Source organism: Saccostrea cucullata, unplaced genomic scaffold (genome assembly GCF_032062105.1).
Source record: "Saccostrea cucullata isolate Sc308-1 unplaced genomic scaffold, CSIRO_AGI_Scuc_v1 ctg1375, whole genome shotgun sequence".
Classification (NCBI taxonomy): domain Eukaryota; kingdom Metazoa; phylum Mollusca; class Bivalvia; order Ostreida; family Ostreidae; genus Saccostrea; species Saccostrea cuccullata.
The window spans coordinates 9,207-34,753 of NW_026926358.1; the positions used below are offsets into that span (position 1 = coordinate 9,207).

The 25,547-nt window shown below is 33.5% G+C and overlaps 1 protein-coding gene and 1 pseudogene across 1 annotated transcript; one reads left to right on the forward strand and one right to left on the reverse strand.

Annotated features, from left to right (window-relative positions):
• Positions 1 to 23,618, reverse strand: LOC134271461 (fibrinogen-like protein 1). Its single transcript, XM_062753655.1, has 6 exons — positions 22,944 to 23,618; positions 22,704 to 22,843; positions 22,391 to 22,487; positions 2,468 to 2,635; positions 439 to 698; positions 1 to 273 (listed from the first exon to the last, which is right to left on the reverse strand). Exons 1-5 carry the CDS (start codon positions 23,560 to 23,562, stop codon positions 439 to 441), a joined length of 1,284 nt encoding a protein of 427 aa, XP_062609639.1. The 5' UTR covers positions 23,563 to 23,618; the 3' UTR covers positions 1 to 273.
• Positions 9,423 to 13,844, forward strand: LOC134271463 (uncharacterized; annotated as a pseudogene).
• Positions 23,619 to 25,547: the final 1,929 nt, after the last annotated feature.

A 25,547-nucleotide genomic window follows, 5' to 3' on the forward strand; every position in this document is an offset into this window, starting at 1 on the left:
TGAAATGAAGAAAGGTCATTTATTGACAAAATGACGAAATCACTAAATACAGTATACAACATTTTGTAAGCAAAGTTAATAACACTCCATGAGCAAAATTAACTTAATGTACTATGTCAAATTTTTATAAATATAAAATGTATATTTTATAGAAGTAAGTCTTTTTATTCACAAGTAATAATTGATGACTATTCAAGTATTCGTTGTTTAAACTTTAAGGAGGGAATTCTATTGCATCCTCTACCAATTTCTTTCCTCCCGAATTATCTGTAACTGTAGACAAAAAGAAAAAGATTAACAAAAAAAAAAAAGGATCAACAATAAAGCTTAAACTTATTTTGCCGAAATCCATTAATTTAGAATATAAAACAGACTTAACATAAAATGATAGGGAAATTGATAAGAAATGTGTTTGTTCAAAGAATAACGGATGTTTACCTAGTGACGTTTGATCATCATCATGGTTCCTCTCACTGATGTCCCACTCCTTACTGTGGGATACCATGGTCTGTACCAGGACTCCGGGGACCATTGACCGTTAAGGAAGGTTCGGTGACAGAAGTTAAACCACCAGCCCCCTCTACGGGTACTGTAAGCAGCACAGTTAAATCTATACCTGTCGTTATCTCTGTCCGGGGTACTGAAGGACATCCCAGACAGATCGGAGTAAGGAGAACCGGTGTTCAACATACTGTCTCCTGTAGAAGTAAAGGTAATACCTGGATAATTATCATTAAGCCTTGTGAGTAATACCTACATTATTATCATTAAGCTTTGTGAGTAATACCTACATTATTCTCATAAAGCCTTGAGAGTAATGCCTACATTATTATCATTAAGCATTGTGAGTAATACCTACACTATTCTCATTAAGCTTTGTGAGTAATACCTACACTATTATCATTAAGCCTTGTCAGTAATACCTACATTATTATCATTAAACCTTGTGAGTAATAACTACATTATTTTCATTCAGCCTGAAAGAGTCTCTTTATTCTGTTGATTGTGTTCATTTCTTTTATAAATTAACTATACCGGACTAAAAGCAAGACAACTTCACTGACTTATTCAACAATTCAGCAAATACGAATGGGGAATAAAATTAAAAAAAAGAAATATCCTGTCTGATGTATGATATCCCTCTTCCTTATTTTGCTGCACGATAAAATATACCTTTAGCTACATCTTTTATCCATGCTTTGATATTTATCTAGTCTAACTTTACCACGTAGGACTTAATCAGTGTTAAAAAAAGTTTTAATGTTCACAATGTGAAATATGCAGTATAATTATAAATGAATAAATAATAAAATAAAAAAAGAATCTATTAAAAAAATAGAAAAATAGATCCATATGTTAAAAAAATAAAGATACAATGTAGATAAGTAATGAAAACAATGAAACCAAATTTAAAAAATGCATTATATTTATAAACTAAGGCAAACAAAGGATAAATATATTAAAAGTAATTACATAATTAATATCAAAATGATTTTACTACCGGTTGCATAAACATTAAATACAAAAAATTCTCTCTCTCTCTCTCTCTCTTCTCTCTCTCTCTCTCTCTCTCTCTCTCACAGATTACTCTGCAATTCTCTCTCTCTCTCTCTCTCTCTCTCTCTCTCTCTCTCTGTTAAAACTCACAGATCAACTCACCCGTCTCATTACTTTTAAACCCAAATTCTCTCTCTCTCTCTCTCTCTCTCTCTCTCTCTCTCTCTCTCTCTCTCTCTCTCTTCTCTCTCTCTCTCTCTCTGTTAAAACTCACAGATCCACTCACCCGTCTCATTATTTTTAAACCCAAAGGCAATTCTCTCCTCTCTCTCTCTCTCTCTCTCTCTCTCTCTCTCTCTCTCTCTCTCTCTCTCTCTCTGTTAAAACTCACAGATCCACTCACCCGTTTCATTATTTTTAAAACACAAAGGCAATTCTCTCTCTCTCTCTGTGTTAAAACTCACAGATCCACTCACCCGTCTCATTATTTTTAAAACAAAGGCAATTCTCTCCTTCTCTCTCTCTCTCTCTCTCTCTCTCTCTCTCTCTCTCTCTCTCTCTCTCTCACAGATCCACTCACCCGTCTCATTATTTTTAAAACACAAAGGCAATTCTCTCCTTCTCTCTCTCTCTCTCTCTCTCTCTCTCTCTCTCTCACTTACTCTGTCTCTCTCTCTCTCTCTCTCTGTTAAAACTCACAGATCCACTCACCCGTCTCATTATTTTTAAACCCAAAGGCAATTCAGAGATGGATGAGCGGATCTGTGAGTTTTTAACAGAGAGAGAGAGAGAGAGAGAGAGAGAGAAAGTAACTATGAACGTTGAAAAGAACTATTGTTCTTTGGTATCAAATGTTTATGCTACTACCAGTAAAATGATTTTGATATCAATTATGTAATTATTTTTAAACGATAATGGTTACTCTATCTCTCTCTCTCTCTCTTAGTCATATCATTTATCCATTACTTACCCAGGGTCCCGGTAGCTGGTCCCCCGAGCAAGAGTCTGTAGTTGTCTGACTCATCAGCAATAGAGAATAGTTGATACAGTTCGTATAATGTTGTACCATTTCTAAATGTGATGGAGACGTAGAGGGATGAGTTCCTTCCCTTTGTCAGCTCGTGAATAACGTCGTTTCCTACAATACGTCATTTGTAGCATTAAAAAGAATAAAAAATTTAGGAGTATAATATACGTCCTAAACGTATAAAAAATTGTGGATTTCATGAATATCTGCATCTTTGCTAACCAAGGGTTTCTGATACGCTACTTTCCTCATGAACCCTTTGCATACGGTGAAGTAAAAAGACGGGATTGTTTTCCGTCACGTGATCTCGAATCTCAGGTACGCAGGTGCGTCATCGACAGAAATAAAGAGATGTGGATAAAAAATCTAATCTACGTTTTTCTCAAGAACAATTAAGAAGCAATAAATCAATAATGTTTATTTATTATTTATAGTACAAATTTGCAGTTTCAATATAGATTCTTAATCACATATTTAGAAGATATTGGATGACACCATAGCTATTCATAGAATTGCATGTTATCTTACGGATCGTTGTTTACTTGCGCTTTTCATTTCCGAGATTAAAGAGTCAAGAAGTATCCCGAAGGCAAATATCGTCATTTACAAAACACAATTGCTGATTGGTTGACTGGGTGCACTGAGTAAAAAAAACATAACTTCTATCAACACCGTATGCCAAGGGATTATGAAGAGAGAAGCGTATGAGAAACCCTTGGCTTGCGATAATGGAATGTTTGACTTTAATTACGATTTGTAGGTATCTCATAACTGTGTAATACATGTGCTTGATTGCTAAGTTGTGGTAACCTATACTACAATATATATTATAAATTGAATTTTACTTTGTTTAATAAAATTACATTCGTTGATATAACACAGACAAAATATTGCTTAAGATCTTAAGATTGCTTAAGAACAGTTATTCTACAAAGACATGTCCAAAGTAAGATTTTTTATTTCGCTCTCTAACTTACTAATATCAACAGAAACAAAATATTGCTTACTATATAACAGTTATTCTACAAAGAAATGTCCAAAGTAAGATTTTTTATTTCGCTCTCTAACTTACTAATACTTTAATTTATCATATTTCAACTATAATTTCAAGGATCGATTTTAACCCTAGAAATTCGAAAAGACACATGGCCGTGTAAATATTTGGTAACAGTTTTGAAAAGAGCATAGTATAATTTTAAAAATACCGTATTCTACTGAAAATTGTAATCTCATAATATCAGTGAAAAATGTATTCGTGGACTAAATGCATTATCGTTATCTTTTGAAAGAGAAAAATATACATGTTATAAAGAAATATCGTTTTATACACTTTTTTTGGCAAAATTTAGGAAAAGATAGAGTAAACTCTAAACTGAAATCACCTAGGCAACAAAACAATTCAACATTATTTTATATGTGTGTTAATGAATATTTGAAATGAATAAAATAATGTATCTGTTGTGTGTAAATTCACTGCGAACGGAATATCACTATTATTTTCTGCCAAACAATGTTGTCCAAATAATTGAATAATTTAGAGTGTCTGTGTATTGACAAAATTGTATTGATTGTTATGTTCCCCAAACGAAGTTGGGGAACATATTGTTTTTACTCTGTTTCTTATTAAGGTCTTCCGTTTCCAACGGAAGACTTTTCCGTTATTCTTAGGTTTATTTTCCACAGTTTTTTTGTTATTACCGATTTTTTCACGCGAGTTCTCGGAAACGGCTCGGTCGATTTTCAAGAAACTTTCAGGTCTGATAGAACATGTAAACATCTATATATCTTTTTTTTTTAATGACGCCACTTCCGGTTCCGAGATTTTTGCATTTTAGTGAATTTTAGAGGGTTAGTTTGTCCGCGAGTTTTCTCAAAAATGGTTTAAGATAGAAACTTGAGATTTTCACTGATAATAGAGCAATAAATGTAGTTGTGCGGAACGTATTTCATATTCACCAAAATTGCTGTGTACGGAAGCTCGTTATGTACCGAAAAAGGCATTTCCAAATTTCAAATTTTTCAAATCCTCTTCTATTATATTTCTTAACCTGTAAATAATTTGTTATAACATATAAAACAAAGCTGGTGCAAGGTCTTTCATCCAATATCACAAAAAAGGGGCTGACCCCTAAAATAAGGGATTAAGAGGGGCCGAAATTCTTTTCTTTATATCTCAAAAAATATTGAGAATTTGTAATACACCGAAGAAGCAAAATTGTTCAAAATGTCAAGCTTAATCTAATAGAGTCTTCAGAAAATGCATATCTTTGCCATTCTTGACACGTTTTGGGGTAACAGATGTGAAAGCAAATATAAAACTTAATTTTCCGTCCGTCGATGTCATTTCCGGTCAAACCGGAAGTAGCATAAAATGGCTAAATTTTGCAAAAATGAACATAGCTTTGGAAGAAATTAACCATTTTTGGAAGTCAATACTCATTTTTTGAAAAATGAAAGTTACTTCCGGTCAAACAGGACGGAAGACCTACTCGTTGCTTTGCAACGAGCTTTGCTCTAGTTATTATTATTATTAAGGTCTTCCGTCTTCACGGAAGACCTTATAGTGATTCTATTATTAAGGTCTTCCGTCTTCACGGAAGACCTTATAGTGATTCTACTGTTTCTTATTATTATTAAGGTCTTCCGTCTTCACGGAAGACCTTATAGTGATTCTACTGTTTCTTCTTCTTATTATTATTATTATTATTATTCTGACCATCTAATTTTGTGCACGCGATTTCTCAAAGACTACTGGATGGATTTTCATGAAATTTACGGAAATAATGTGTTGTTATCTGAAGTTATTTTATCTGAGAGATTTTTTGAAGATACGCTTCCGGTGCCAAGTTACGGGACATTTCCTGATTTTTAAATGACATTTTGTCCACGGATTTTCTCAAGAACGGTAAAAGATATCAAAATGAAACTTTCAGGGATGATAGATCGTCGTAATTACCATCCAGGACGCAACTTTTCGTTCGTCGTCAATACTTCCTGTTGTTACCAGATGCGAATTTAAAAAGTCGATTTTTCTAACTTTTTTGTCTTTCAATATTTTTGAAGTATTTTAAGCTTGGGTAATAGAGACCTTTCCAATGATGCTTACTATATAATCTGTTTGAATATTGACAAATCCAAAGTCTAGATATTAACATTCAAAAATCTGAAGCGGGTCCAAAATGGCGGCTGTCTCCGTAGACTCCGCCATTTCGCGAGTAGGGTTTTATGGAGGCAGCTGAGCGTTTGATTAATTGATTCTGACATAAGGATACACAAGTTTAGCTTTTGAAAAAAGCTTAGAGAGTCAGCCAGTGGATTTTCTTCTCTGTGATAATATTTTAAAGAATCAAAGAGAACTGAAAAAATGCCTCCAAGAAGGATATGGAAATAACGAACAGAATTCAATTTCAACGTCCATTAAACAATATACAAAATAAATTTCTAAATTTTTAAAAACAAATCTTTTTTTAATAAGTAGCAGAGTTGGGCACTAAAATTGAAACATCGTCTTGATATTTTTTCTGCATAGGAACAGAAGCATTTTTGCATGCAGATTCTTGCATTTTTTATCTCAAAATCAAAAGAACGGAAAGTATGTAAAAACATTGAAGTTCCAATCTACATAACATAATTCAAAGAGGTTATATAAACCTATAATCTCATTATCAGATCTTTAAGATTTTAGGGAGAGGGGGATATATGGACATTATGCCATTTTTAACAAAACGGAGCCCAATAATTAAGCTTCACTATCATCCTTGTTAGAGTTTATCATGCCGCCGGTTGAATCACTCTTGGCTATAAATTCATTTATCATACATCTTTTAATATAATAAACCTATTAATTCATAAATATGATTGCCACAACCTAGATCATCAGGTCGTAGTTTACGGCCATTTTACGGATAAAAAAGCATGCGCAGATCGGGGGGGGGGGGTCCAGGGCATGGCCATAGGGAGTTATGGTTTATGACATTTAATTGCAAAAACTCAAAACCTTCTTGAGATATTGACTGGAAATGAAAATTTTACACAGAGTCACACAGAAGTATGAATTTATGACATTGACGTTTGAACCTCAAAATACACAGGGGTATTCCTTACGCCATATATATCATGTATATGGCCATAGGGAGTTTTGGTATAAAATTTCATTGCAAAAGCTCAATGGCTTATAGAGATATCGCGCGAAAACAATTGTTTAAACAGACAGAATTTCTTAATTTAATACCTTGACCTTTGACCTCAAAATCAAGAGGGTCTTCCAAAGGCCATATAAGGTGTAAACAGTTGTGTAAAATTTCACTGCAAAAGCCCAAAGACTTCACGCAATATTGCGGGAAAGTGAAAGTGTTACAGACAGACAGAACTATAGATAAACGGAAAGACAGACTGAAATTGATATTCTCTAATTTCAGCGGGGGGCAACAAACGAGCAAGCTTAGCCAGTTGTGTTTACTTTCCGAAGTATCTTTTGTATGACTTAACAAGTCTGTCCGCTATTTAGCATCGGGATCGAACTGATTTGTAGTGAAAACGAAAGTAAAAGCAGTAAAAACTGAAAAGCTAAAAATATGTAATAAACCAATGTTTGTGCTGTAGATTTAATTACATAAGTTAAATACCTTCAATATATTTTATAAAAGAGCTTCAATTGACGCGACAAACACTAAATTCATCCATCAGTAGCAACTGTATGCTTTGCAGCGTAGAACACATGATTAGGTGCGAACCAGTTAAATTAATGCGAACCAGTAAACTATTTGAAACCTTCTATACAAAAATAAGCATCGGAAAATTCCTTTTTGAGTTAAATTTACAGATTGCCTTGGTGTTAAACAGGTATTTGTTGGTTTATAATCTATATTGATTTTACTGAAATAAAATTAGCAGGAGTAATTTACTGCAGAACCACTCCCAGAATTCCAGGTCACGCAAGCGCATTGGAAGTTCTTCGTACCATAACTAGTCAGCCCGCGTTGAAACCTTCTATACAAAAATAAGCATCGGAAAATTCCTTTTTGAGTTAAATTTACAGATTGCCTTGGTGTTAAACAGGTATTTGTTGGTTTGTAATCTATATTGATTTTACTGAAATAAAATTAGCAGGAGTAATTTACTGCAGAACCACTCCCAGAATTCCAGGTCACGCAAGCGCATTGGAAGTTCTTCGTACCATAACTAGTCAGCCCGCGGGCTGACTAATGAAGTGTTAAAAACTACTTCGACTCTCACGTAGTAGTGAAATGGTTGGAGGAGTAACCTCCCGTTACTTGTTTATATTATAATAGATAATCAATGTAAATATTGTAATAAATTGGTCAATTGACAAAAGAATTATACAAGTATTATAGATAAATGATGTTTTGTTAGAAAATGATAATAGTGTTGCCAAAAGAAAGGCAGTCTGTTGTATTTTATCAATATGATATCTGATAACTTATGATCATTGATTAAGTTGAGATACAAGGGGGCAGTACAGCCAACTTGCTTGTGTCTTCACTTTGGTACAGAAACCAATTGGTTTATCGATCAAATCGGATTGTGCAAAGTTGCCGTAGTCAGTGACGTTAGCACTAGGTTTGTCATTAGGACAGAGAAGCTCTTACAAAGTTTAATCATACTTTATAAGTACCCGGGGTATGTTGTAGCCACTTGGCTAGAGTTATATAGGCAACTTGGTAAGCAGTAAGACACCAGGCAGGTGTTAAAGGCTAAATCAAGAGGCACCAGGCAGGTAGATGTTGACTTATATAGTCAGTTGTATAGTGAGGCAATTATCATAGGCAGGTGCCGGTATTAACTGAAGATATATAATTATACAAAGCACTTAGGTCATTTGATTTAAAGTAATTCCCTAGTACTCATACGTCATAAGTATATATAAATAACAAAACCGATATCGGTATAGCTTATCGTTCCGTATTGACCGTTTTGGCTTGACTTTTAGACGGCAAGCTTAATATCCGGTGATGAAAAATAATGGCGCGTATAAAAGGAAAGTTTTGTAAAGCCACGAAGGCGGAGCGATTAGAACGTTTAGCGAAGGCCAGGGAAGCACGATGGACTGAAGAACATCATTCGCAGCCCAGCAGTAGTCAGTCTACACCCATTACGGATTTATCTATTCCATATGCTGACCATGAGTAAACGGGCGCTCAGCCGAGTGGCGAAGCCGCCAAAGATCTGATTGAAACGGGGAGTATTGTGGCTCAACAAGAGGAGGTACAAGATGCAGAAGCAACTGAATTTGGGTGGCGTTGTGGTCGACGAATTGTAGAGCTAGGTAAGAAACTACAAATAAAATATATAATTTTTGATTTTTTTATTGGAAATATATGGCCACTCTCAAATCCCTTTTTCACAGGTAATAGATTCTTGAATTATAAAGATGTACTTTTTTTTACATATTCAGAAGGTATACATATTTATTAATCAAGACCCAAGTACCTGTGATTTACTATCTAACTTAATACATGAGAAATGATGAACCACAAACTATTGATCTGTGGAGGTAAACAAGGAAATAGAGAAAATTATTATTTATTTTCATAATGTCATATGCTCATTGCTTATTGTTGTAGGGGTTCTTGCTGACGGGTTAAAAGCCTGTCAGTTATGTGGCCACCCTCTCCATCTGAAAGATTGTGTGGGTGAGAAGAAATTTGGATTGGCTCACGTTTTGTTGGTGAGGTGTAGCTATATGGAATGTGGGCTGGTGAATGATGTTCCCACAGGAAGCAAGCATAAGACAGGCAACCGTGCAAGTGCATGGGATGTTAACACAAAATTAGCTGCAGGTAAAACTTCCTGAAATTATAACCAAAGTATCCTGAATTGTACAAAGTTTTTCTTAGAATTACTGAGCATAAGACATTAAATAATTAATTTTACAGGTATGATAAATTGAGGATTCGGTGAGTCCCATATTAATGGATTGTTGTCTGCTTTGAACATTCCTACAATAACGCAGGCAAGCTTGAAGTCCAGAGAACGGGAAATTACACCTCATCTCAACAAAATGGCAGAGGACAGTTGTAATAAACATCTCGATGAAGAAATAAGCTTGTAAGTAATTAAAACCGCCTATCACTTACGGTATAAGGAATAAAACATACCCCTGCACAATCTTAAGAGAATATTTTTACTAATTAGTTACATCTTAGATTAATGAAATAATCAATTCCAGTGTAATAAGTTTGATTTTTATTATATGATTAATTTCAGGAGTGATGGCAATCTCACAGCTGGATTTGATGGGGCCTGGCAAAAAAGGGGAACAGGTCGTGCATACAACAGTCTTACTGGTTAGCCTTTCTTCATATCAAAATAATTTTTTGCGAATGCCAAAGAATATTTAGGAAAATCAAATTACAGAAAATACCTGTCTGACTCTCTGATTTTAAACTTTTATAGGGCATGCATCTCTTATTGGTGACAAAGAAATGCATAGGAATTTCGGTAATGGGAAAACGTTGTAGAATATGCGAGTCAGCTGAAATGAAAGGGGTCCCTCCAAGAAAGCACAACTGTCCCCGCAACTGGTCTGGGTCAGCTAAGTCCATGGAGCCAGCAATGGCATGTGAGATGCTCCAGGGCATCATAGACCAAGGGCATAGGGTAAATAGATTTTTGGAGTCAACAATTTAATTTGATTATACATGTATAAACAGAAGTTTAGCCAGATTCGAGCAATATCTCTTAGCAAATTGGTCAATACATATTATTTAGCATAATTTGAATTTAAAATATATATAGAATAATTAATTTGTATTTAGTTATACATAACCTGTTTTAAATTTTTGACAAATTTATTTTCAAAATTGTCTTTTGTATATGTAGGTGCAGACCTTAGTTATGGATAATGATTCAACCACTATTGCAAGGGTAAGGGCAACAGTTGATCCAACTATAACAAAAAAGTCGGATAGCAACCACACAAGGAAAGGGTTCATGGGGAGCCTCGTAGAACTCGGCAACACCTACAAAGTTTTGAAAAACAACAGAGTACGTTCACACATTGAACGTTGTTTTATGTACTGTGTGAAGCAGAATTCAGGGAACTCCACTAAGCTTGCTGAGGACTTGAAAAATATAGTTCCCCATTTATATGGTAAGTTTAAATATAAATTTGCTAAACACGATCTATATGAAAATGATCATGGAATATTTTTATCTTTTGATGTTAGGATCACATTATAATATTAATGTTAAAGGTGAGCATGATGAATGTGGAACATGGTGTAGGAGTCAGAAAACCAATTATAAGCCTAAGAATCTGCCATATGGAAAGCCCCTTTCTGACCAACCCCTCCGTGTAGCTCTGGAAAGCCTGATTAACAAGTATATCCAGAAAGCTGATGAACTAGTAGATCTAGGATCAACTCAGAACAACGAAAATTTTAACCACATGGTTGCCTCTAAAGCACCAAAAAGACTGTAAGTACTTCAAATTTTATTCCTTTGTTTTGAGAGAAATATAGGTGGAATTAAAGAAGTTTTGTGTCATTTCTAAATTTTGTATGAAATAATGACAGATTTTATGGAGGTTCTGAGAGTTTAAAAACAAGGGTCTCAGCTACTGTTTGTCAAAAGAATGAGGGCTACAATTATATCACAGAGGTAGAATTAATTGTTGAAATGTTACCAAGTTGTATACTTTGTTGTTTTTATTTAATAATTTGGTTCATTTTGTTATTTTCATTTTCTGTTAAGTTTAATTAATTTTGTTTTCTTTTGCAGAGTTACCGTTTTTAGCATTTTAATTTTAGATTTAATACTTAGGTTCAACGAGACTTTTATATAAAAAGTCATATATATGAGGAAGTCACTGGGACCTTAACCTGAAATTCTTTATATCCATATAAACAACATTGAGATAAATTGCTAAGGGGATTCATGAAAAATTTCTTATAAATTAGATTTCTTTATAACACTTTTAATGTATTGCGTTCCTTAGAAAATTGTTGCAATTTGAATTTATATTACTTGTCAATGTATCTTTGACTGTCTATCTTGTAAACTTGGGTTGCAAATTTGATAGACTTGCATGTTTTATTAACTATTCAATGTGCTGTGAATTTCAGTTGAATAGACGATGTCAGCTGTCCCCTGGAAGGTTTACAGAAAAATTGACATCTAAACTAGCCAGAAAATTAAAAAGACAAAGGTTGGTGCAGGCTCAGAAGAGTGTTAAACGACGCCGGCTGCAGTTGAAAAATGAAAGAACATCAAAAGATGCCACCCAGTCTGTACTCGAAGGTATTATTTCATTTATAATAACAAGAAATTTAAAATAAATTCTGATTGATAAGTTTAGAAACTGAAATATTTCAAATAATACACATAGGTGCAACATACAGCTCAAAGATAGGACTGGAGGAATCAGTTGACTTGGAAGACATCAGCATGGAGCCGAAGTCTGTGTGCCTAGAAGGCAGTTCATTTATAGTTTTTGATCTTGAAACAACTGGACTAGGTAAGTGTTCACTTATAATTCAAATATTGGCAACAAGTTTTCCTTGTCAGATTTTTTTTAGCAACAATTATTTTAAAAAGTTTTTATTTGATGGCTGAGCAGTTTATGCTAAAATTTAAAACTCTTTCTTTGATATAGGCAGGTCTTCAGAAATCCTTCAGATAGCATGTGTTTGTGGTACAAAAAAATTTAATGTATACATGAAACCAAGATGCTGCAGCATCAGTATTTCTGCATCTGATGCAACAGGTTAGTATAAAGAAGTTATAATGTTAGCAGAAAATAACTTTTGAGTCCTCCTTCCATCTATTGTTCATTACAAAGTATTTACAGATTAATTCAACATGGTTTTCATAAAACAGGTCTCACATATGTTGGAGGCATTTTGAAACACAATGGAAAAGCTGTACAGTCAACATCAGCATCTGAAGGACTTCAGGATTTCCTCAGGTTCCTGTCGCGGTTTCCGGATTCCATTTTGATAGGACATAATATCCAAAATTTTGATTTACCTGTTCTCCTACACCAGCTGACCAAATATAACCTTATGAAGGACTTTGAGGGGACAGTATCAGGATACATCGATACTCTGAAGCTTTCAAGAAAAGTTATCCCTAAAGCTGATGTCGGAAACTATAGACAACAGAATCTTGTTCAGAAACTGTTGGGAGAAACCTATGAAGCCCACGATGCCATAGCAGATGTTTCTTCTCTACAGAAATTATTTGATCTGAAACTAAAATCACACTGTGATAGTGATGATATATTTCATTTGTCCTACTACAGTTGTAAGGAATCTTTGGATCCACTTGTGAAAGCAAAAGTAATTTCTTCTGTAACATTGAAGAAACTTATTAGCCTCTCTCTAACTATGACAAAACTGCAGGTTATCCACAAGCGAGATCCCCAGAATGGAATTCACAATGTGTTTAGTGAGAACCTACCGAACTCTAAAAAACCAAGAGTTTCAAGATCAAAAGCTGTAATTGGCAAAGTGGTACAGTACCTTTCTAACTTGTAAGGTTTTTTTGTTTATTTACCTCATGCTTTATGCAGGTAATATTTATACATGTAACATCTAAACTGTTTCAAAATGTGCTCTGTAGTTAAACTACTTTTACTTCACACAATATATGTACACTCGGTTGGACCTCACCATAATGGAGAGTTTTACCATGAACTATCTGGCATGTGAAATATGTAAAACTCTATACATTTGTTGTATTTCACTCTTATTTGGAGAGATTTGAACACATAAAGGTTGTTAATTTGTTTATATGTTGACACATATGTGATTTGCCAGGTTTCCTGTATGATGTTTTAATGGGGTACCCATAGTTTTTTAGTCGTGGCTTAAAATTTAATGTGATGACATATGAATTTTATCTCTTTAATCTGTTCAGTAGATGTCTATCTTTATTTTTAAATTGATTCTAAAAGTTGGGCTCAGAGGAAAATTAAGAAAAATGCGGTTAAGTATTTCTTTCTGTCATGGCGTGTTTAATTTTTTTGGTGGGCATGTTGTATAAATAGTAAAAAAAAAATATTCTCCACTGCATCTATTCCATTAAGATAAACAATTTTTATCATAAGGATACATATTGACATAATTTAGCAAAGTATGGACAATGTTTTTAAATTAATATATATTTTGTGAATGTAAATGTAAATGTATGCTTATAGCAGCAAGAGACGAAAATTGAAGTTATGGGGTATGCCTGTATGTTGGACTGTAACAGTAAAAATAATTTGATTACATCAAGTTTTCTTGTGTTTTTCTGTTTAATGAGATGTTTGTTTGTAGATTAAAAACAGTTTTAACTGAATTGCTCAGATATAATCAAAAGCAGGGATGTATCTTAAAGACATCAGGCAGGTGTCATATTATTATTTGTATATATTGCATTCAATCATATCCCCAGTAAAACTCGGTAATCCGAGCACGGACCTACTGACCGCTCAGGTCCGACACGTTACAGTAGTACGTTGCAATTGAGTGACAATCTTAAAACTTAATTTCCGTTTACTGGGCTAGATACGATATGTAATGTGTATAACGTGTTACATATACTTTCTTAACGTCGAAATAAAATAAAGGCGCTAAGAATGTTTTATTTTTAAAATTTAATTGAAGCTATCATACCTATTTAATAGATCAGTCCAAAGAAAAGGCGCGAATATTTACTCGTGGCGTTTGGCGCGAAATTATGAATGCTTTTTATAATTCTTAGACAGGTGAACTGTTGCAAAAGTACCGGTATACACAAGCATATTTAGAGCAGTACTCCAAATAACTTAAGGGTTAGCGCGTTGGGGATATAAAAGTAAAAAAAAAAGGGCATTCACGTTGGCGACATGGGTTCAATCCTCCTTGTGACCAAAATTTTGAATCTCTTTTCAGCTCGATTTTACGTGGGTTTCTTTTCCTAAAACGGACGGAAGACCTCTCGTTGCTCGCAACGAGATCGTATCTAGTTTCTTCTTATTATTATTATTTTTCCGTACACCAAATTTTGTGCACGCGATTTCTCAAAGACTACTGGGTGGATTTTCATGAAATTTACAGAAATTATGTGTTGTTATCTGAAGTTATTTTTTCCGAGAGATTTTTTGAAAAATCGCTTCTGGTGCCAAGTTACGAAAATTTAAAATGACATTTTGTCCACGGTTAATCTCGAGAACGGTAGAAGATATAAATGTGAAACTTTCAGAGATTATAGATCGTGATATTCACTATCCAGGAAGCGACCTTTCGTTCGTCGTCAGTACTTTCGGTCGTTACGACAAGCAAATTAAAAAAAAATGCATTTTCTAACTTTTTTGTTTTTCAATATTTTTCATTTCTTTTTCGAATGGTAATAGAGACCCTTCTTAAAAAGCTAAATATAAAGTTTGTGTAAATATTGGTAAATCTCAACTCTAGATATTAACATTTAAAAGTCTGAAGCGTGTCCAAAATGGCGGCTGTCTCTGTCAACTCCGCCATTTCGCAAGTCGGGGTTTATAGAGGCAGGCGCGCGTTTGCTTAAACAAATCTAACATAAGTATAAATGTAATGTAACAAACTACTTGGATTGTCACGTAGTAGTTACGTTGCAATTCTGTGTCAAACTCAAACTTAATCGCCGTTTCACTGCTTTAGTGTTACTTGGCTAGATACGACATGTAATGTGTACAGTGTGTTTAATATACTTTCTAAATCTCGAAATAAAATATAGGCGATAAGAAAATTCTATTTTTTTTTTAAATTTCATTGAAGCAATCACAACTATCTAAAAGAAGAATACAAAGAAAAGACGCGAATATTTACTCGCGGCGTCTTTCGCAAAATTATGAATAGTGACCCAGTAAGACTGGTGTACTGTTTAGAAGTATAAACAAGTTAATTCAGAGAAGAGCTCCAAATAGCGTAATGGATAGCTTGTTGGATTTTCACACTGGTCACCCAGGTTCAATCGCCCGTGTTTCAATTTTTTTTATCCACATTTCAGCTCAATTTTACGTGGAATATTTTCCAGAATCGGACGGAAGACCTCTCGTTGCTCGCAAGGAGATCGTTTCTAGTTATTATTATTTTTCTTCCTGGGAAAATTTTGTCCACGAATGATCTTGTAAACTACACATCCAACTAAGGTAATTGTTTTTAGGGTCAGTAGACATGTTATGTAGATATACGGAACGAAGGTCATTTTGCGGGCACGTGCTATAGAGAAATGATCAATATAATTGATATAGAGGTAACTTTTTAATTTTTTTATGGAATGCGTTCAAATTCATAATATAAGGATATATTAGTAGCATAGACAAGATGACGTGGTCAAAATAGCAAGATCTCACGATCTCACGCGCATGCACGTGCCCTTCGCTCTGATTGGCTGAAACTAAAGTCTCAATATCTTTCTTGGTGTTTGATAAAATCCTTTGAAATTTTGAACATAGCCATATATTAGGGAGAACAACAGCATGATATATAAAAATTATCATGAAAGCCTGTACATGCACATGCTTGCAAAAGCGCGCACGTGCAAAACGATTAATGTCCAATGATATGGATGTAACTTTTTCAATTTTTGATGAAATGCGTTGAAACTCATAAGATAAGGATATATTAGTAATCTAGACAAGATGACATGGTCAAAATAGCAAAATCTCACGCGCATGCACGTGTGCTTCGCTCTGATTGGCTGAATCTATAGTCTCAATATCTTTCTTGTTTTTTGTCATAATTTTTTGAAATTTTGAACATCGTCATACATTATGAAGATCTACAGTACGATGTATAAGAATTATCAAGAAAGCACGTGGCTGAACGTGTGCTGCAATCTGATTGGGTGAAACCTAAATGCCTATAACTTTCTTGGTTCTCAAGAAAATGGGATGAAATTAAGAATGAGGGGTGATCAAAAAGTTCGCATACTAATTGAATAACTTCCATACAAGAAACAATATTTGGTTTTAATATTGATTATATTTTAAATTAATCCTCCCCGAATTTAATGCACATCAACCACCGTTCTGCGCATGCGCGAATCACGTGATATTGGCGGTCACGTGACCCCCTCCGTAGCGTTCTGTCACAAAAGTTAAAAGATTTTTCTGAGTTTTATATTTCTTTCCATGTGAGTTAATTTTTATGACAAGAACAGTGAATTTGTCAGAAATGGTCATATCTCGGCAACAGAATGGGTGAATAATAACATCCTTTTCAAAAATAAGCATGGCGACCATTAAAACACAAATCTTCTGTCTGAGGAGAGACCTTTATTCAAGATGGATAGAGAATGGGTGCATCCTTTTTATCATAAATAAAATGTTTAAAATCTAAAGTAAACGATATCTTATCTTATTCAATACTCATATAATTGTTCAAATATTCAACTATTTTTCAAAGTGCTAATTGGAGGTCTTTGATAGCAAATTGCTTAATTAAAAACACATATCTTTTCGAACTTGCTTTCACTTGGCAAGATGACAAGTATCATTTTCAACCATCTGCCTCCCTTCACTAAAACGAACAATCCAATCATTAATTGAATTTATAGGGACTCAGTTATCTTAATAAACTGTGTACAAATTCTTACACGCTACTTCAAAGGGATTTCTAAGATATACAATAAATTGTACAGTCGTTTGTTGCACGAGTTCGACTGAGACAACCATTTTTCGTCACAAGTGACCTAAATAGTGACGTCATTTTCACATTGTGACGTCACAAACAAGGAGAAAAACTTTATTAAGCAAATGCTATTTATAGAACTTGTGTATGGCTATGTGTGTACCGAATTTCATTCTAATCTGAATTGTGGTTTTGTAGATATAGAGATAGTTTGCGACCTTTTTGATCAACCCTCGTATCTCCCCTTGAATGAGGGCGTGGCCCCGCCCTACCCCCGGGGGTCATGATTTGAACAAACTTGAATCTACACTACCTGTGGATGCTTCCATATAAATATGATCAATTATGGCTTTGTTATTTTTGAGAAGAAGATTTTTAAAGAATAATCCTATAGATTTCTATGTAAAAATTTGGTCAGCTATTGTGGCCCCGCTCTACCCGCGGGGGTAATGATCTGAACAAACTTGAATCTAAACTACCTGAGGATGTTTCCCCATAAGTTTCATCTTTCCTGGCACAGTGGTTCTTGAGAAAAAGATTTTTAAAAGATACCACCAAATTTTCATTAATTCCCAATTACGAGGGGTGATCAAAAAGTTCGCAAACTAATTGAATAACTTCCATACAAGAAACAATATTTGGTTTTAATGTTGATTATATTTTAAATTAATCCTCTCCAATTTTAATGCACGTCAACCACCGTTCTGCGCATGCGCGAATCACGTGATATTGGCGGTCACGTGACCCCCTCCTTAGCGTTCTATCACAAAAGTTAAAAGATTTTTCTGAGTTTTATATTTCTTTCCATGTGAGTTAATTTTTATGACAAGAACAGTTAATTTGTCAGAAATGGTCATATCTCGGCAACAGAATGGGTGAATAATAACATCCTTTTCAAAAATAAGCATGGCGACCATTAAAACACAAATCTTCTGTCTGAGGAGAGACCTTTATTCAAGATGGATAGAGAATGGGTGCATCCTTTTTATAATATCTGATATGTTTAAAATCTGAAGTAAACGATATCTTCGGTCTTTAATACTTGTATCATTGTTCAAATATTCAACTATTTTTCAAAGTGCTAATTGGAGGTCTTTGATAGCAACTTGCTTAATTAAAAATACATATCTTTTCAAACTTGCTTTCACTGGGCAAGATGACAAGTATCATTTTTAACCATCAACCTTCCTTCACTAAATTGATTAATCTAATCATTAATTGAAATTATAGGAACTCATTTATCTCAATAAACTGTGTACAAATGATTATATGATACTGTAGAGGGATTTCTAAGATATTACAATAAATTGTACAGTCGTTTGTTGAACGAGTTCGACTGAGACAACCACTTTTCGTCACAAGTGACCTAAATAGTGATGTCATTTTCACATTGTGACGTCACAAACAAGGAGAGAAACTTTATTCAACATATGCTATTTATAGACCTTGTGTATGGCTATGTGTGTACCGAATTTCATTCTAATCTGAATTGTGGTTTTGTAGATATAGAGATAGTTTGCGACCTTTTTGATCACCCCTCGAATATGAATAGGTATAATAGATTCCCACATTATGCTACTATAAAAATCGAATGCAAGGACATGCATGCACATGCGCATGCGCAAAAATGAATATTTTGGTAAAATTGGTAACATTAATATTTGTATTTATTTTTTATTTGATTCTCAGTATATAAAGATATGTTAATCGTTTAGCCAACATGTCATGCTCATTTTGCATATGAATGAATGTGCGCGCGCATGCAAACGTTAAATGACATATAGTTGATATCATTGTATTTCTTTTAAATTCTAAAATGAAATCCTTCCATACTGAGGAAATTAAAAGCAAATCTTACAGGAATAAGGCACGAAAAGGAATTTGGGGAGCGTTTGGGGAACATCTGTAACGGTACCCGTTACAATTAACACTAGTTAGATTTCTTTTTAAAAGAAAAAAAAAGATATCGCCCAGCTCAATGGCCCTAAGTGCCGATTATAGGATAAAATTTTTCGCTTTCCATCGCCAAGTGGTGGCGTCTCCATATGAATTAAAAATTCTCGACAGGGACATTAAACAAAATACAATCAATCAATCAATGAAACATGCAAACTCAGATAATCAGGTACATGTAGCACAAGTAGCTGGCCTTTCAATACAATCAGAAGCTATTGTTTTAAGTGATTGACAGGCGGTAAGTTTTTGATCTTGTTTAAGGCAGATTTTAAGGCAGTTAACGTAAAATTGGTTGTTTAATGCTATGAATAATCGTTTCTTTGTAAAAGAACTAGTTAGAACGCATTTGCATTATGTCTATAGGATAAAACATTTGAAATCGTTTTGTTTTACAAACGTGGTAAACACGACATGCGATAGCCACTAAACATAATGACGTCATCGTCCTCTACTACACAAAGTCTGCAACATGGACAAAATATCTTCGTCGCAAAAGCGTACATGTACCTTATTTTCTTTTAAAGTAAAAGGTTATAAATGATATAAGGATATCAGGATATTTCAATGATTCATGATAATGCAGCAAAAATGTTGAAAGTGCAACTGTTTAATTACCATTCGAAATGTTTTAATTTAAAACAGGGTAAAAATCGATATCCAGAGTAAGATTTCTTCATTTTTCTTATCAGTTGAAAAAGTGCTTAGGATTTGTGCTTGAATTTAATAATGTCTATGATAGTCTTCGTAATATTATACATTTTAATTTAAAATGAAGGTAGAATCTATGTCGGAAAAGTCTTTGTCGCAAGATTTCCAAACTTTTCAAAATGATAAATTAGCACTCGCTTATCAATCAGTCAAAAGCACAACACATGTTTCCTTGCTATTAAATATAGTGCAGACTGTGAAACTTGGAATGGTAATTTCATACTGAAACTGCATATTTTCAGTCATTTTTAGGGGTACTTGTCATAAAGAAAATTTGAAAAATCTCAAGAATACTTTTTCAAAAATTTTCGTTGATCGATTCTATTAACTGAAAAGTGTTACATACTTACACGCAAAAGAAACGCAACGCCCTACTTTAGAGGGAAATAATTATATAAAGTAAAGAATTTTGTATCTTAAAATTATGAATATCTTCAATTTGGTAAACATCGGTAATTTAACGGTTCAACTATTTTCATACCCTAACCGGAAGTCAAGTTTGAGTCTGCTTCACAGAAATCAAAATTTACATGTTTAACAAAACATTTGGCAATATTATAGCGTTTTGAGGGTTTTTTTTAATTTTCATCATAAGTAATGCAGCAATATTAAAAAAAAACAATTCTCCTTTCGTTTTCCGTAATGATGCTAAAGCTACTTTAAAATGGCTTCTATTGGCTTGTGTACGCAATTCCATTGCTCTAGCTGAAAAATTTCAATGTAAAGGTGATGGAGAGTTGATGCAAAAATTCACTCCACTACGCCTCAACAGGGTCTTACGTATACTATGCATTAAGGACAGTCCTTGTGACCGGAAGTCCAAGGGTGGCTACACTGCTCTAAGTTAGAGAAAATTCGACCTAATCATCTGAAAAACGGGCATTTAAAAAAGCCAAAGAATAATTCATTCACTCGGATCTCGATATTAATGAACTTACTGCATCGTAGAAAATAAACTGCAATTGTTGTTTAGGGCATTCTTGCACGTTTTACTTGAATGGCTGGGAGGGTGTGTGTGCTTTAACAGTCATATTTTACTTAGAATAGTAAACAGATAACATTTAACATTTTTATCAAATCTCTGATATTCTGAAAAGTGAGTATAGCCTTACTTTATTCGCTTTTGAAAATCATAGAATAAAAAAATCAAACATTTGTAGATTACTGCTTGTTGCGTTTCTTTTGCGTGTCAGTATACAAGATTTCTCTGTAATAAATTCTTTTTTATTCAATTGACATAAAGATTAGTCCACATTTTAAGAAAAGTTAGGCAAGAGATTTCTTTCATTCTTAGTGAATTTTCCACCTTAATTTGTAAATAGTTTCCAGAAGTCTTTGTCAGAATGTTTTCAATCTTCAATATGATGAACAACGTACCCAATTGATTACAAAAAGTGATTAAAATATATACCTTTCCCCTCAAACCAATGACAGATTAGTTATTTACCAATGCTACTTTTCTTGACCTTTTTGCACTTACAAAGGATTTAATTATTGTATGACTGTTTGGGGTTGCTTTCAGAATAACAATGTGAATATTTATCAAACATTTAATATTTCTGTTTTAAAAGGGTCATATTTGATAGAAAAAATGTAATAAAAAACCAACCATTTAAAATTTACATGAATATTTAACGAATAATTATGATAAGGAATGCACATAATTTCATGATAGACAACACAACATATCCACACAATCTTCAATACATCTCTGACTCAAACACATCAAGATTTTATACTGTTTAGTTGGCAACTAATGATTTTTTAGAAGGATTTTTGTTTTCCTCAAAATAATTGTATACCATTCATAAGTTATCACAACTAATAATATGACGTCATAATTTGTACTTCCTTTAACATGCTGTTGGTACTAAATATGCATAAGAAAATGTCTCAGTATTAAAGATATACCCATGTACAAGTTTTGCATTTTTATTAGCTCATTTGCGTAAACACGTCTATACCTAGCCTTAATGACTTGCGAATACAAAAATATGTAGTTAATAGTCAGCAGGATCGTTATATTTAAGACATAACAAATCGAATAAGGCAAAAAAAAAAGTTGTCTATTTTTAATTTGTAATTTGAGAATCTTTTTGGTTTAGTTTTGAGGATTTTAATTTTTTGGGGAGCGAAAAAAATATTCTTTTGATTAAAATCTCAAATCAAGCGTAAATATTTCTATTATTGAGAATCCACACTTTTAATACTGAAGTTGACGTCCTTAGGGATTAAATTGCGTAGCGATATTTTCCAGCATTCTAACAATATCGGAAACATTAAAGTATCAACAATCTAACGTTAGAGTTCTTTATGTATATGAACATGAAAAAGCAAACTGAAAAGTTGGCCAAATTCAGTTTTCTCTAAAACAAATAGTAAAGTCTTTTCAAGCATTTACTGCCCTAAAAACCAATGGTATTATACTGTATATTTAAACTGTTTGAAAAGTTAACAAACCAGATTTGTGATAGTTTTAAGTGCGCCCGTAGTGAATCATGGTGTCACAATGGTTTTTAAAAATATTAATATTTTTACATGCAACATACCCTGAATCCATCATGTTATCGTAGAATGACTGATTTTAAACAAATATGTAAGTACTTACCAATCCAGTACGAGTCATTAGCGTTTCCAAACCCATTTTTGTACTCTGCCCATGTTCTGTCAAAACTCACGGATCCGCTCACTCGTTTCTGAATTGCCTTTGGGATAAAAAAGAAATAAATGCTAAACTTACAGTATTGTTTGGTTCTTAAAATATATATATATTTATAATTAATCTACTGCTCAGCCCGCACAGTACAAAAGTGCTTTACGCTTAAGTTTTTCATTACAGAAAACTCAAATGTACAGCAGTTTCAGATAAGGTTAAAATAGAGAAAAAGAAGAAGAAAAAGAGAATTAGAAAGAAATCTTACTGTCCACCCTCCACTCTCGGTTTCCATGTCACAATACACTCTGACCTGTGTCTCGTTATGAAAGGGATATACTACATAGACACCGGACTGTGTTTGTCCCTCTATGTAGTGGTCCTGACAATCCTTATTGAGTTTGGCATCTGTATGACAAAAGACGTCATGGATATTATGATTATGAAAAGAAGAAAACGTGGAAGAAAAAGAAAAAGAAAGAGATAGAGAGAGAGAGAGAGAACGTACCTTTTTGAACAGTTTTCAACGTTCTGTTATTTAGAAGATCGTAAACGTCTGCAATTTTTCTACTGAACTTCCGTTTAAATTCCTGAATCTTTTTCTGGTAATTATTGTTTTCTCTTTTCTGCTCCTCAGTCAGGGAATCAACCTTTTTTTGTAATATTTCTAACTTCCGTTGTAAAGCGTTATCCTGACTTAGAGTACTAACTTGTCTTTCTAATGTTTCTACTCTGTGCTCCAAAGTTCTATCCTGCCGTAAGGTATAAACCTGCCATTGTAATGTCTCTACTTTCTGTGCTAAAGTTGTATCCCTTTTTAAAGAATCGACCTGACTTTTCAATCCATTTAGTGTCTGTTGTAGAGAGGAGACCGTAGTTTCTGTGGACGTCATGTTTCTCTTCACAGAGTTAACGTCATCCACAGCTGCCCTGACGTCATTGACAAGAGATACCCGGATGAGTGTCTCCTGGTTTATAATCTGCCGGAGGACGTCAATCTCCTGGACATCCCGTCTATTGTTGTACAAAGCCGTAGAGTTGGGATCGTTAGTACCGGTTAACAAGGAACCCGTCCTGACTTGTGGTATTGAAATAAAAAGCAGTACAAGAACTAAAAACATCATCATCCTTTCAATTTTGCAGTGAGCTTACCAGAAGAAAAGAATGTTGTGCAGCATTCAGATGTTACACACGGTATATATAGAGACTGTTGGGGATTTTCATTGTTTTGTGTCTGACGTCATACGGTGCACATGTATAAAGAGATGTCTAGATAATTAGCAAAAATGTAGAGTGTAAACATCAGAACACTTGATAGTTCGTGTTGTTTGAATTAGTACGGGAATCACGTCTACTGCGACGAAAGATAATTACTTCACAAGGATGCTTTTGATTGTATCCTTATGTCACTGACGTTTTATCTTAAGATAAGAGTATCAATGATAACAAAGAAGTATTATAGCAATAGATAACAAAAACAAAGCACTGTTAACAGCCACATGCTAAGTATTTACGTCACACATAATTGTACTATTATTTCTGGCTAAATCTAACAAAGAACATCCGAAACTGAAACCAGCAATGCTATGCCATGTTTAGTTTTTATGGATCAGGTTTTCTGATATTATTCTAATATAAAAAAAAGAATTGTGAGTTTTCGTTGTAACGTTCAATTAATTTCCCATGCACATAATGGTTTATAGATCAAAGATTTTATCAGATAAGTGTTCTTTTATATTATGAATTAGAATATGAAATAAAAGCTTGGACAGATATATTCAAAATTTACCTTTTTTATAATGAACATCTATATTCGTAAGAGGATATTCAGGTTACATGTAAGTCATTCCCCCAACCATTAAATGAACAGAATATATATAAATTATTACAAGATTATTTAATTCTATCTTTAAACTGAAGACATGATGTTTAGGAGGTAAATTACCCGATTTGTTAATAATTTTAAACTGTAAAGGAGAATCGGTTGATATTTTAATCAGGAGTGTCGTTTATTCAGGTTTTTGTCTTAAATCAATTTGTCCTACTAACAAAATAATGCAATAATTTTTCTTTACCTGCACACACTGTTTAAAACAAAATATCCCTCTCCTGAATATTTTACATCTTTTTATTTAAATTCCCACTTTTAATTTTTGTTCAAAACAATAGCATTACATTAAAATAAGAATAATTTGAAGTATGAAGCGTTGCTTACTTTTTTTTCAGAACTGATTATTATGTCTAATGTCTGTGTATGATATGCTATGAAGAAAATTTTATTTGATATATAGCAAAGAAATCAATTATTCTTATATTCAGAACAATGAAAAAATTAAATAAGAAAAAAATATGAGGATTTTAAAAATGGTTAATATTGCACCTATCTGTGTTTAGTTCACATTTGAAAACATAACAAAGCGTTACTTTAAAAAATCAGAATAGTTTAATGATGCATGATTTTTGTGTCTTTATGTGTTATTAATTATTAGTAGTTGTATTAACTAGTTTTATTTTATTTTAATTAATGCTACCTGTTCTATTTCAGAAATTTCATTCATTCATATATTAACACAAACACTGTGCATTACTAATATTTTGTTGTTTATTTATATGTATAAAAATCATAAACATCCGTATGCCTGTTGACGGTCAGACAACGGTGACGTTGTAAACGACCAGAGCAGTACTAAACAGACATAACTGCCAGAGTGTATCCACCATCCACTAGACTTTTAATATTGTCATTGTGACTTATTTATTCATTAAATAAACCTTTGTTTACCTTTAAACATGCTTTTCTCTTTGTAAATTGCTGAGTTTGGTCTTATGTGTGGAAACTTAAAGGATTCCTCTACAACATCACTTTCTAAATTACTGAACTTGGTTTTATGTGTGGAAACTTATAAACAGTTATAATATCACATTGTAAGTTGCTACTTAGCTTCATCAATGTGTTTCCCCTAGCATTTTGGTAAAAGAAAACGTGTGCCTTTGATGTAAGCATCTATATCGGTTGAAGTTTTCTATGAGCAATTCATTAACATAGGATACGAAATGCAATAGTCTGACTAAATCCTCATTGCTTGAATTAGTAAGCAGATCCAACTAATTT